This window comes from Cavia porcellus, unplaced genomic scaffold, assembly GCF_034190915.1.
Source record: "Cavia porcellus strain 051 isolate PalLab524CR breed Dunkin Hartley unplaced genomic scaffold, mCavPor4.1 scaffold_27, whole genome shotgun sequence".
In the NCBI taxonomy this organism is placed as follows: Eukaryota; Metazoa; Chordata; class Mammalia; order Rodentia; family Caviidae; genus Cavia; species Cavia porcellus.
Genome location: NW_026947510.1, coordinates 37,302,174 through 37,315,790, shown reverse-complemented (window position 1 = coordinate 37,315,790; position 13,617 = coordinate 37,302,174). Strand labels below are relative to the sequence as shown.

At 42.8% G+C, this 13,617-nt stretch overlaps 1 protein-coding gene across 8 annotated transcripts in view; it reads right to left on the bottom strand.

The window, feature by feature from the left end:
- The window catches only part of Etv6 (ETS variant transcription factor 6), a 214,068-nt gene that overhangs the window by 107,958 nt on the left and 92,493 nt on the right, over positions 1 to 13,617 (bottom strand). Inside the window, exon 1 of one of the 8 annotated variants that reach the window (XM_063238240.1) lies at positions 5,471 to 13,612. The exons of the other annotated variants lie outside the window; for them this stretch is intronic. Coding sequence (XP_063094310.1) covers positions 5,471 to 5,498 — 28 coding nt within the window. The 5' untranslated portion in view covers positions 5,499 to 13,612. Of the gene's footprint in view, positions 1 to 5,470; positions 13,613 to 13,617 lie in introns of those variants that run through there. 8 annotated transcript variants of the gene reach the window in all.

Sequence of the window (13,617 nt, the reverse complement as noted above, 5' to 3'; positions counted from 1 at the left end):
TTATGAAACTGTTTCCCTTCCAAGAAGCCTTCAAGTCAGGAAGCTCTGTCTGCCCACACAGGAAATTCCTTCGCTTCAACTTCCCCAAAAAGGAAATTTCCCTCAGAAGTGAGCCCAGCATATGCCTTTGAGCAGAGCTGTTTCAAGAAACTTTTGGCAGCTGAGTCCTGAAAACACCCCTGGCTCTCTGCTGCTGTGGGGAGGCTGGGATAAACAGTTGGGCTCTTACCCCGCGGGTGGGGGCCCCACCAAAGTTGACCCTGGCCCACCTCTTCCTCCCTCTTTTAATTTTTGGGACACCAAGAGTTGTAACTAGCTGAGAGGGGACCAGTACCTGTGGCTCTCGTGGAGACAGAAGAACATCCAGATCCACACAGGCATCCCTGTATCTAGGGGCAGCTTCCACACAGGGCATAAACCAGGCCCCCACACAAAGTTAGACAAGAAGATGACAGTATTTCAAATGAAGGGAGCCCAAGAACACAAAATGGAAAATTCAAGTTCCTCAAGCAAACCCCCTTTTCTGTACAGTGGTGGGATTTTTTCAACCTGAATTTCCAGGTGAGGATTTTAAGTAAAACATGGAGGGGGAAACCATCTCAAACCACAGTCTTATAAAAATTAATCTCTCAGACATATTGTGAATGGCTAAGTGGTGAGAGCCCAGAGCAGCTGTGCTAAAGTGAATAACATAACAGTATTTTATGAAGCTTTTTGCAAAGAAGCTGCCAGACTTGCATTTAAGTTCTTAACTTCCCATTTCAAATCATTTCATTTAAAAAAAAAAATTGTAGAAAGGAAACAACACAGAAAAAACGTCAGGCACAAAAAGAGGCAATGATACTGAACTTCAAGCGGTACATTAAGCCATGGTCAGAGAAAGACACAGGTACATGAGGACTTCCACCGGCCTGGATTTTCATCCTGCAGTTAAGACTGCATTAGATGCCTGATAGGATCTTATTACTAAGCAATGGAGCCACAGTTAAAGAACTAGCAAGAACGAGCTAGCTGGCTAAAATCTGAGAATATGAAATTCTAGGTGTGATAGATATTATTTGTGGGATGGCTTTAAACTTTTACTATGGTGAGTTATCTTGTTTTTCTATAATTTATGAAGTTTTAACCACAGCTAGATCTCACAGGGGGACCCAACAGTATTTTTCATGTCCTTGAGAGTAGGGGAAATGAGTAGAGTGGGAAAGGTCCAACAGACTGCATGACTGCCTGGGAGTTCTGTGCCTTTTGCCAAGTTTCTTCACCCTTTTAAATCTGACTTTTTCATCAGTAAAGTGAGGATAATAAAATTCAGTTCACAGGACTGTTGGGAGGATTAAATCATACAATACACATGAAAATTGCCTACTGTAAGCACTCATTAAGTGAAAGTTATTATTCTACATGAATTATAAAGAATCTTTCCTCCAAATTCCACGTATTAGTACTTGTCATACACATATAAGACACCTTGCTCTGGTGGCTCCTTATAGGTCCATAAGGCCAGAATTTTCCTGATCACTTCTACCTAAACTTGGATTAACATGTCCCTTATATGTCTACGAGGTAAAGTCACTTTATCAGAATGGTTGAAAGGCCTAAGGATTCAGATTTATTGCTCCTTTCAAAGAAACACATATGACTTGCATATTCTCAGACCCATAATGTGCTTGACAATGCTTGCCAAGATTGGTGCTGGCAATATCTGGAGACCAACAGCTGTGAATGTTAAGTAGCCAACTGCTTCTCTCCACCTCTGAGATTTGGATTCTAATGCTTTGTCTAAATCAAGGGTCTTGGATTTTCCATTTAGTCTTATGTTTCTCTCCTCCATGGAGAAATCCATTAGTCAGCTCTTCATTGTTGTGACCAAGAGAAACAACATAAAGAAAGATTTATTTTGACTTACAGGTTCAAAGGCATCAGTCCATGGTCAGCTAAGTCCATTATCTTTAGGCCTGTGGTGAGGTAAAACCATCAAGGCAGAAGGGAGTGGCGGAAGAAACCAGCTCACCTCATGACACCCAACAAGCAGAGAACGAGAAAAGAGCCAGAAACGAAGGGGTCATGGACAAGATAAACTCTTTAAAGGCATCCCAATCAAAATTCTCACCAAATTAGGCCTCACCTCCAATAAGCCCATTGACTTAAGAACTCGTGAATCAATTAATCCACATGATGAAGTTGATTTTGTTCCTCAAATTCCATCAGTTGACACCAAACCTCAGCATGAGGTTTTGGGGGAACATTTTGGATCCCAACCATAATAAGCCCTAAGCAAAATTATGGAGTTTACTTCTAACTCTGTCTTTGCTCTTTCTGAAATCTCAATACTTCAGCAAACAGTACCAGACAGTAGCTCCACCGCAGTACACATGATGCCAGTGTGACAATATCCTGCTGTACTTTCCCAGTTCTTTCTTTGGATCATGTAGATGGTAGGAATTATCCTACAAGTTGTGTTTTATGAAGCAGATATCTGGATAATTTTGCACACGTGTGTGCATACATAAACACATGGATTCATCTGAACTAAAACTATTCTCTGAAAGTTAAAAGAAAAAAATTCTCTTTCCTTATAAGGTCCAAAAATACATTTGATTAAAAAATGCATTTAGGTTTTTACGGGTCTCTGATGTTCCTCTCAGCATTTGCTCAGGACATTAAAGTTCAGTTTAAAAAGGCATTCTTGAGACTCAAGTGAGGAAAATCTCTCTTAGGGGAGTTTGACTTCTGTGTTCCTAAAAGATCTTTAAATAAAGCCCCACATAGATGGATGATTTTTGAATTATGACTGAGTTTTAAGGCCAGTGAAAGCCCAGCACAGAATACCTGACTGAGTCGTAAATAAGGAAACAAAGTGTCCTTATGTGTCCAGAGACTATGTGTCCAGGAAGGGGATTGTGTAGGGTGGCTTGACCATTACCTCATGAGTGACAGGAGCAAAGTGTGAGAGTTTAGTACTTCAAGAACAATGCTGTAGAAGGAATCAGAATGAAAAAAAGAAAGTTTTCTTACCACTCTGTTAACCTCAGTAAGAAACTGCCTAAAAGGACAGACTCAGCTTCCAATCCATGAGAATAACAGGTTTGTGAACTTGCACTGCCCTGGGGCTCCTTCCTGAGGTCAGGTATAAACAGCAGGAAGGGGGAAGGCTGGCTCTGTTTCCTCAGGAGGACTGGCATCAAATCAGTCATATTTGTTTCTCGATGAAGAATTCCTGATGTTGGTGACTCAAGAGCAACAGAAGGGAACAAAACTCTTCATCAGTTTTGTTCACAAATTGTTGCAGCTTGGGGCAATTCCTTTTTGCCCAATCTTAACATCCTCTTTTCACACTGTGTGTCAACGAGTAGATGATTTGAGTAACTGATTCGGGACCTCCATTTAGAAATAGCTCCTTGGGTGTGAGTTTTCCAGCCCAGGGGATGGCATAAGTGTCACAGATTCTCTCTGCTGGCCAAGGCGGAGGGAAATGTACTTTAACGCTCTGCATCAAAGCCTTCACTTTAGAAGCTGAAAGCCTTCATTCCCTTGCCAACTGTGCTTTTCCCCTCCCATAATTAATTAATGCAGAAGTAATTGTTCGTGTGCTATAGGGTTGCCTAAAGGAGGATTGTGGGGCCTATCTATGCAGATCAGCTAGCTCTGCAAAGCCCCAAACACAGTGGAAACCATCGAGAAAGGGAGGCAAATGTAGACTGCAATTGTTACAGGTTACAGGAAAAGCAAACATGCCTTGGGTAGTGGAGGGGATTCCCACAAATCACACGGTTGGGGTCAAGTAGTTACCAGAAGCCACACCTGTGTGCAATGCACTGGGCAAAGGGCCAACTCACATCACAAATCTTGGGCCAAAAGGGGTCTTTGAGAACGAGGGATGAGGGCCAAGCAGGGACTCAGGCCTGACACTGGGCTGTGAGGTCCTGGGAACGAGCATTCAGCAAATATGGCAGAGGCAGTTTTACAAGCCCTGCAAGGCTAGGAGTTTGCACCAGTTCCCATTACTACAAAAGCATTAACTATACCTCAGTTACAGGCAACACAAGGAAGTATCAACAGAGTCAGGTACTGGGTTTCCACATTCCCTTGCAAGGGGTATCCTAGTCAAATAATTACAGCTAACATAGAAAAGAATCTCCTGTATCATCAAACTACCACTTTCTGCACTAAGAGTGGATGTTGACTACTGGAAATCAAGTAAATGATCATAATAAGGCCATTTATAGACAAGGCTTCACTGTTGACATCTCTTGCATTTCTCTTCCGGACTCAGAGAACAATATAGAATATTTGAGTTGGGAAGAACCTCAGGAATCATAACCTCAGGCTACTTCCTTTTATAGATAAGGAAACTACTGCCCAGAGGGAATAAACTATAGGAGGTTTACCCAAGTAGCAGCCACGTGGGGCTGAAGCCGAGAGAACTAGGGCAGAGCAGAGCAGAGCAGACTCTTTGCTCTGTTACCTGTTGTAAACAACATGATACACATGCCACATGGGGAAAGAATATTAGGCAATTTTTCTGCAGCATGATGGCCTAACATAGATTAATGGAAACTTTGGTGTTTTAATAAGTAAACTCAATAATATAATCCACATGCAAGCACATCATCTCTACTACTGCCTATTAATAGTCTATGAAGTAGACCATCACTTTCAAACAGATGGAAAACTGGGTACAATTGGATAGGATCCTCTTTCTTTGTTTCTAACATCCCAGAATTTATACAGGCAGTTGAAAATACATGAGAGATAGTATGGGCACAGGATTAGATTTGAAAATTTATCTTCCTCTAAATTCAAAAGATAGTTTAGTTTGTATCTCTGATTTCATCCCTTTGGGCCTTCTCATCAGTAGTTTACGTATTTTTTTCTTTCTAAGCAACAATTAGAATGAAGCAACTTTTATCAGTTCCTGACACTTTTACTAAGCAATATGACGAAGTTGGTGGGGCTGGTGTAGGAAGTCTAGGTTTTGGAATGACAAGTGGATTCAAGCATGGCTCTTGCAATTTCGCTTTATGTGGCCTTAGGAAGTTGTGTACCACTTCCAGACCTCAGGTATAAAATACAGTATGTGTACTTTGCTGTGTTTGCAATTATTCAGAATAATTTAAAGGAAGTTACTGATATACAGATAGTGTTCTATACATAGTAGTGACTGCTATTAGTTACCACGTATCATTGTGAGTAGCAGTATGATCTTAAACAATTGGCCTTAGAATGGTGCTAAGAAAAAGCACAGTTCTTAGAAGCTGACATTTGGGGTATGATACCAAAAACTATACCTTATTGGCCAAGGTACGCTACTCCTGGAAAACAAATGGCTAATTTTACCTTAACACTGTTACTTCTAAATTGGAGTTACAGAGCCGGGCTTATAACTCAGTGGTGCAGTATCTGCCTGGCAAGTGCAAAAAGTCCTGAGTTTGATTCCCAATACTAAATAAATAGGAGTTACATAAATTACCTGTTATCTCTTTAGTTTTTCTAAACATGTCAGTATTCAACACGCTGTACCACTTGTTCTAGAAACAAGAAAGAGTCATTGTTAGATCTTTCCTTAGAAATTCTCATGCTCTTCAGTGAACCATTTTTTAACACCCTCACCCCAAAAGCTGAGAGTTTCCCACTGCAGTAGGGAAATCAAGTATTCTTTGCACAGGCTTGCATCAGGTAACTTTTCCTTCCCAGCATCCAATCTTCATCTCCTGCATTCCAAAGCTCTTTATACTCTATCTATCTATCTTTCCAGAATCTTAAAGCCCTATTTGAGGGTTATAGTATTTATGCAGAAGAAGCAGAAATAGATCTATTTCAAAAGAATGGGACTTAGTCCACCCACCCAAGATGGAAGCAGGAAATAGCAGACCAGGGTGACTAATTATACTTGGGCATCTACATTGGGCATGTGGCCAGAACCAAAACCAGTTTAAAGCTCTCAAACCTTATTTCAGAAGAGATCAGAGAAAGAACCCCAGACACTCATACCTGGCACAGGCAACTGAGAAACCATCTACAGCAACAATAAAATCAGTAACATCTGAGGGACTCTGCAAAAATTTACTTCTGGAAAAGCTTAAGGATAAAGCTGTCAAAGTCATTCCTGCCAGAAAATCCAACAGTGTGAGTTACAGATGAGGTATAACTCATCCATGAAGAAAATAGGAGAAAATATCTGCTCTTTGAGAATGGAAATTTTATCATATTTGTATATTCTCAGCTCAAACGAGGCTTTGTGAGAATGAAGAGGAGGTGGGGAAGGAACTCAGGAAACCACAGTACAAGCTGAATCTTTATGGAACCTGCCAGGAAGTTTTACACCGATAAATGTGAGGCTGCCCATGGAGTGAACACATGGATAGGACCTTGCATCTGCAGAACCCTATGTGGCATGAGGAAGCTCTGGTGGGTGACAATAGAAAGGAGAAAGAAGAAATGGAAATAAGATTTCTTATTTCCCATTGTTGTCAAGTCATTACTTATCACATGAACTGCTTCTCATTGTCTTATTTTGCAACAGCTGTCTCAGACTTCCAGTGAGCTGGGGTCTCTGGGCTTACACATCTAACTCATCCCACCATGTAAGGACAAACTGCCAATAACTTCTGAATGCCTGGATCAGAATGCCAAGGCAGCTGAGAACTCAGGACATGGAAAAGGTGGCTGGGCCACCCTTCAGCCTTTCGGCCCTCCCCACGTCCCCCCCAGAGCTACTCTGTCAGGGCTTAAGCTGGAGGAACTGCCTTAAATGTACACAGTGCTCCCTGCACAAAATGTGAAGTGAAAGAAAAGGTCAATAAACCTCTGGTTATATATTTAAAAAAAAAAAAAGACACCTAAAAATAGCTGCATTTATTGAAGCTGCTTCCTTATCAGGAAGCATAGAGCTAGGAATTAACGTCTGCCTGCATCGGAAATTCTTTCAGACAGCAAACCCAAAAAGGAAATTTCCCTTCCAAAGCATCCTGGCTGTGCTGCTGGGGGCTATTTTTTTCTCTTCAAGCTCTTAAAAGCCACTAACCAGGACCCTTGTATAGCCCATGTGCTGCGGGGGGGAAAATAGAAAGTCTTCACAAGCATTTAAATGCAAAAAGGAAAGGCGCCCATAGAAGCTTAAGGGGGTATAAAATATGAAATGCCAGCCGCGGGTGAAGTTTGGTAGAAGTGATTACTGCTTTGTTAAGACACACACTGAGAATTAAATTCCCTCCCCATGTCCTTGCCTCACCTCTGCGGGTGATGTCACTGCACGTCACAGGCAGCTGTGTGAGCAGAGGCCATTTTTGGAACACTGATAACGGCAAAGGACAGGGGAGGATTGGATGAGTTTTAGGCAAAGAACGAGAAAGGCCAAGAAAGAGACTGACAGATGTTGGCAAGACTGTGAGGAAAAAGTTCCAGGGTGAGGGGCAGAGGAGAGGGTAGAGGGCCCTATGGCAGAAAAAGCTCCCAAGTCACTGGCAAGAGGGAAAAGGTAAAGCCTGTTGTATTGTCTCAGGAAAATCAGCCTCAATACTATGTAGGAAGAACTCCAGGTCTTTTCTTCCATGAAATAGACAAACAGGGACATGAACACTTTGCTTAGCCACTGACAATGGGGGAGGCACTTCCTAAATTACCTTTACACTAGCTCTGCTATCCATAAGCAGGTACTATCAGAAACCTGAGTCTTAGAGAGGTGGATTCATTGTTCTCATAGAAAGAGGTAGCCCTGTAATTCAAGCCCTTTGAAGTCCATGAGACCCACGTCCATCCTACAGCCATGCTTTCGGATCTGGAAACTTGAAAAGGCAGTGGGTCCCTGCTGCCAGGAGGCGATGGATCCCTGGTGTAGTGTTTGGTTGAACCCCACTTTCCTTTAAGACCTTGTCATTTTGGTTGTAAAGGTAAACTGAAATTTAACCCAAATTCACCAGAAGGTCTTAAAGAAGAGCCAGACAAGGTGGTAAACATTTGTAATCTCAACTCTCTTGGAGGCTGCGGCAGGAGGAGTTCAAATTCAAGCCTAGCTTGGGAAACAGTGAAATAAAATAAATTGGGGGCAGAAAAGAATCTCAGTGTGAGGTCCTAATTCAACCCCCAGTATGAAAGAAAGGGGGTGGGATTGAGTACATATTACTGGCCAAGTAGCATCTGCTTCTGCAGGGCCACACCTGCCATGGCAGGCAGCAGCCCTGGCCTCTCTCATTCCCAACAGTTCACCTATGTCATTCTCCTAAAAGCTAGAAGGTGACTTCTGAAATAGAAATCACTTCAGAGCCTTCACGTGCTGTGAACCAGGACAATAAAGGTGACTTGTATGGGCCACCATCACCTCATCAATAAAAGAGAATCAATGGCACCTGCTTCAAGGACTGCTAAGCTATTAAATGAGATACTATGTCTGAATGTGCACTGCTATTTCTACAATATAAAATATTAACTATGCCTATATATTTAGTTATCACTGTCCCTCAACCTGAAAGTACATGAAATTGAGGTTCCCACCCGTTAGTTAGGAGGCTCTGCATCCTCATTGCTGTGCAGGTGAGAACAGAGCTCTTCTTGTCACACGACTGCCTATAACTCAGTTACTCTGCCGAGAACGCAAAACAGCCCAGTAAGGGAGCAGGAAGGTAACGTTTCCAAAGGAAGACATTAAATTAAATCATTAAACACACACAAGCAGGAGGAGTCTGAAAGATTCACAAGGAAAAGGAAAGGGACTATTTCTGGCATCTCAGCTCTGGCTCTTACGGCTGTTTATTAACCTGCAACATCATAAACTGTAAGCCTATGACACAAGATGAATGAGTCCTACTTTCTGATTTCTAACCATCAACTCACAGGGATTTTTAGCAGGCCAAGTGGACACGGCAGGGGGAAAGTTCAATCCATTATTAGATGTGGCCAAATCAACCAAACGTGAGGTGACAACGTTCAAAAGAAATTTAAAATAAAGAAAAGATTTCATTTAAATTCTGTCTTGTGCATCTGAAACACATTTACATTGTTATTGTACGGTCTAGCCTGGACATCATTATTTGAGGCACAGTGTTTATCGGGACTCCCATGAATGTACCATGAGTCCGTGAGCACTGGGATCTTCAATGTCTCCCAGAGGCCTCTGTGTTGAAAGCTTACTTGGTCACCAGCCTGTGGTGCTGTAAGGAGGAGAGGCCTTCAGTATGTAGGGTCTTTAGGGAGCTTCACAGTTAGGTCATTAGAGACTTACCCTAATCAGGCATGGTGGAATATATCTGGAATCCCAGCTATTCAGGAGGCTGAGGCAGGCAGACTGCCAAATTCATGGCCAGCCTGGGCAACATAATGAGACTCTGTCTCAAAATAAAATTTCAAATGGCCAAGGGAATGTAGCTCAGTGATAGAGTGCCACTGAGTTCCATCCCCAATACTAAAAAAAACAAAACAAGTCCCTATCCCCTTCCTCACTCGTTTTTTACTTTCTGGCTACCCCAAGGTGTGAAATTTCCTCTGTTATCTGCTTCTGCCATGGTGTGGTGCCTCACCACGGCTCAAAGATAACCGGGACAAGCAACCATGAACTGAAACCTGCGAAGCCATGAGCCAATATAAACTTTCTCGGGTACCTGGTCACGTGAGTGGGTTGACACTGTGACAAGCCTTCTGTTACTCCCTTCAGGACTCACTCCCCTTGAGTTTCAAAAGAGTGCCTCTGGGTAGACACATCGCAAGTACCTGCCTCGCACGCAGAGGCCTTGATGAGAACCGGGAAAGGCCATTCCTTCTCCTGGCAATGAGCAAAGGCCCTGCTCTGCTGAGGAGCTCAAGAATGACCTTGATGGAGCACCTGTGGGGGCCTTGGTCCTTCAGGTTTTCTCCAGCCACAACAGAAGGTCAATGTTCCCTTTAAAGAATGGAACATTTTTCTTCACCAGCCTGCTATAAACATTGCACTTCAGCTCTTCTTGCCCCAAGCTTAAGTACAAAAATCAGTATTGTTTATGGAAGAAGAAAGAACTCTGCCCTTTCTATGCTCTCCATAAACATGGTTGTGTTTCTGTCCTGGAGAACGGGGGAGCTCTGCTGCTGCAGGAGTGTGGAAGGGCACCGTCCTCTGAGCTTTGGCAGTGAGGGAGACTGGGCTGAGGGCCAGACCCTTCTTCCCTTGGCTCTTTTTCTTTCCTAGGACCAGATTTCACCTACCTCTCCAGGACCACTTAACACTATTGCTCTCTCTTTTTATCACTTTGCTCTTATCACAGGCAAAAAAAAAAAAAAAAAAAAAAAGGAAAAGCATCATCTTCTACTTTTCAGTGACTTGTTAATTTGTTACGCTGTGTCTTCAATTTAGACTTAGCCCTCTGTTCCCAGAGCAAAATGGTGAGAAACTTTCTACATGAAACTCTTAACTATAATGATCCCTGTTGTTTCCCCTTCCAAGGCTACATTCTGAGCTAAGAATGAAAGAAGAAAGAGGTAGAGAGAGGCTTTATCTAGAGATCAGTGATAAATGAGGAAAAGAAGCCACTTGGAGCAGTATGGTATCAGTCTGTTGAGTATCTCTTTAAAACAACCATCTTAAAGTGCTTTCAATCTAGTAATACCATAAAAGTCCTGCTTGCTGTCTTGGTTTTCAGATTCTTCCCCGTACTTTCCATGAGCATTCCTTTGGGAATTGTCTGGAATCCCAGATTAAAACAGCAATAATCCAATTCCCTTGTTAGAATATTTATTTTCTTTTAGGTTTGGAAACTCAGCTGGGATACATCTTCAAGTGGTCACAGCTTAGCCACGACCGTCTATGCTCCTCTCAAACAGCATGATAAGTGGCCATGTCCTGGAACGGGGAAGGGAGGAGGGCAGCTGGGCCCCTTCGGAAAGCCCCAGCTGAGGGCAAACAGCAAGAGCCTGGGAACCTCCACTTTCAGAGGATTCATTCCAGATGTCAGGACCAGTGGTGTCCCAACAGGGCTCATGCAGATCACTGAGGAGAGGCATCTCAAGCCGCTACAAAGTAGACATTCAGGAAAAACTATTTTCCTGAACCACATCCATCATTTGATTACTCATGATGTCCCAGAAACATGCTTACAGCTTCACACTTGATAATTACCTTGTGCAGATCCAACCATCCACCCACCCAACCACGGAAGACTGACAAACGAGTTATTCAGCAATGGACCAAACATACAACCACAGAATGAATTCCTGCCACAAACCAACGCTATGGACTCATCAATGAATACTTGCCAAGTATCATACCTGCATTCATCCATCCATCCAAAACAATATTTATTAAACACAATTATATGGAAAAGAGCCTAGGCTGTGACATCAGACAGAACTGAGTTTAAAATCATGCCTTTATCTCTTACCAGGTCTTTGACCAATCTTAAAGAATTTCTCAAATTCTCTAAACCTTATATATAACATGGAGATAAAGAAATCACCTTACAGATACTGTTGTAAGAACAACAACAAAAAAAGTTATATCTGCATGACTTTGTACAATGCCCAGTACATTCCCACAATAGTTACTGGCTCTTAAAGACTGGGTACTAAGAGCATGATAGGATCTAGTCAGATGCTGGGATGCAGTATAGAGCTGGCATCATAAGGAAACTATCTACTCAAGAAGAAATTAAGTGATGGAGTGAAAGAAATAGTTCTAAATAAGATGGATGTCTCAGATGAGAGCTGTAATATTCTAAAGTTAGGAAGGCTGCTAAACATTCTTCTCTCCTGATGCAGTATTACAAGGAGGAAAACTGAGTTAAAGGACTGGCTCCCCACTGGATAGCAGAAGGAGCTATGAAGTCAGATTTCCCAGCTACCAGTTTGGTATGTTTGTTCATTTGCTTGTTTGTTTTACCACGATGAGTTTTTAGGGAGAGCTAGTTTTGCAGTCAAAGAGCTTATGTTTGTCACGGGTATCCAAAGGCAAACCAGGAGACTAGGGTCTCCCTAAAGATCTGTATTTACAGGAATAAAAAAAATTGTGAAAGAAACCTCTGCCTATTTTGGAACAAGTATGCACTTTTTTTTCTCTGTACTAGAATTTATGTTCTAGAAAAGCAGAGTTTTGTCTGCTTTCTTCATCTTTGCACTCCAAAAACCCATAGGAATGGCTGGCGGACTGCAGGCAATCAGTAACTATGAGAGGAAACAGCAAATGAATGGACACAGGCAGTGGGAGTGCTGTGGTTGCGTGCCTTGGATATGTTCCACCCTGAAGTGAATATTCCTCAAGTAAATATAGTGGTCACAGGACACTGTCTGGAGGGAAACTTATTACCTACCTGCTTCCTCCCTCCCTCCCGTTCCATACGCTCCAGTGGTACCATCACACACCAGTTTACTAAGGATAACAGTACCCTCAGTCAATAATGTCCTGTATGTCCCAACCTTTACTTAAATGTCCACTGCAGAAGAGAAGATGGTAGAGTGGGGCTGTGTGCTTTATCTCCCTGCCCATGTGAAGCAGGAGTGTCTCAACTGTAGTAGGCAGGAACTCTTTAGATACTAATGAACACAGGAGGCTGGAGGATTTGTCTCCAAGTCCCTGTAAAACTTCCAGCAACTGTAAAACTTCCATTTGGGGGAGAAGGGACAAGTTAGTAATCTTCCCCAAGTACCCTGCACCCTGTGTCCTAGCGTTCTCTACTTTTTGGATAAGATGAGCCTAACCTGTAGACCACTGCTATGCCAAAAAGAGACAGCACGCATGACTTCAAATACTTCAATCACAGGGAATCAATGAGAGAAGGACTAGGATGACACCAGGGTCCTCCCCAACTTGAGTAACATTCACGTCATAGAACCAGGCACTTCTTGGACACTGTGACCAGGATGAGAATCAAGTGGTTTACTTTCACCACCAAGTCGCATTTTATCACCTGGGCTGGATGGCAGCACACGACAGAGACAGAAAAGAAAATGGCAGGTATCAGTGTTGGGAGAGCAGCACCAGCCGCCCAGGTGTGGGAACCGTTGCTGCCAAGCTGCAGGTAGGGATTCAGATGGAAAGTGGTGGATGCAGGCGGTAGAGATGATTTGGGAGAGCAAGTGGAATACTATAAACACGGTGCGGCAGTGAACAGGTAAACCCAAGCAAGAAAGGGGCAGAGAAGAGGGCACAGGAGAAAAGATGTATGTTAGTAAATAAAAGGAAGGAAAGAAAAGTCACCAGGATGGCAAAAGAGAGGAGGCAGGTCTATAAAGAACGGAAGAGCATAGAGCTTAATAATAAAGCAGCATGAGTCTGAATAAGAAACTGAGTCACATTTTAGACCAAAGACCACTAAAGGGCAGGAAGTGCAAATTAAGGAATGCAGACGGACTCTGCAAAAGAAAAAATCATCTGGCTTCCCAGCAGTCCGAGTAAACTCAGCCGTATTTCCAGACTTTTCTTTTCCCACTATCAGAGATGGCACATCAAGAAAAAAGGGACAGAAATCTCAAACTTTTCAAATTCATTTTAGGGCATGGGCCAAAAATTCTAGAACAACATAACAGAGTCATGTGAAAACCATCTCAATCCCTCTCTGGCTTGGTGTCCTCTGCCTGCTTCTCCTTCCCATGGCTCCAGCAGTCTGTCAGTCCTTCCCCTTCCCAGCGATGACCCGACCGTGGCCTCACAGGCAAACACTC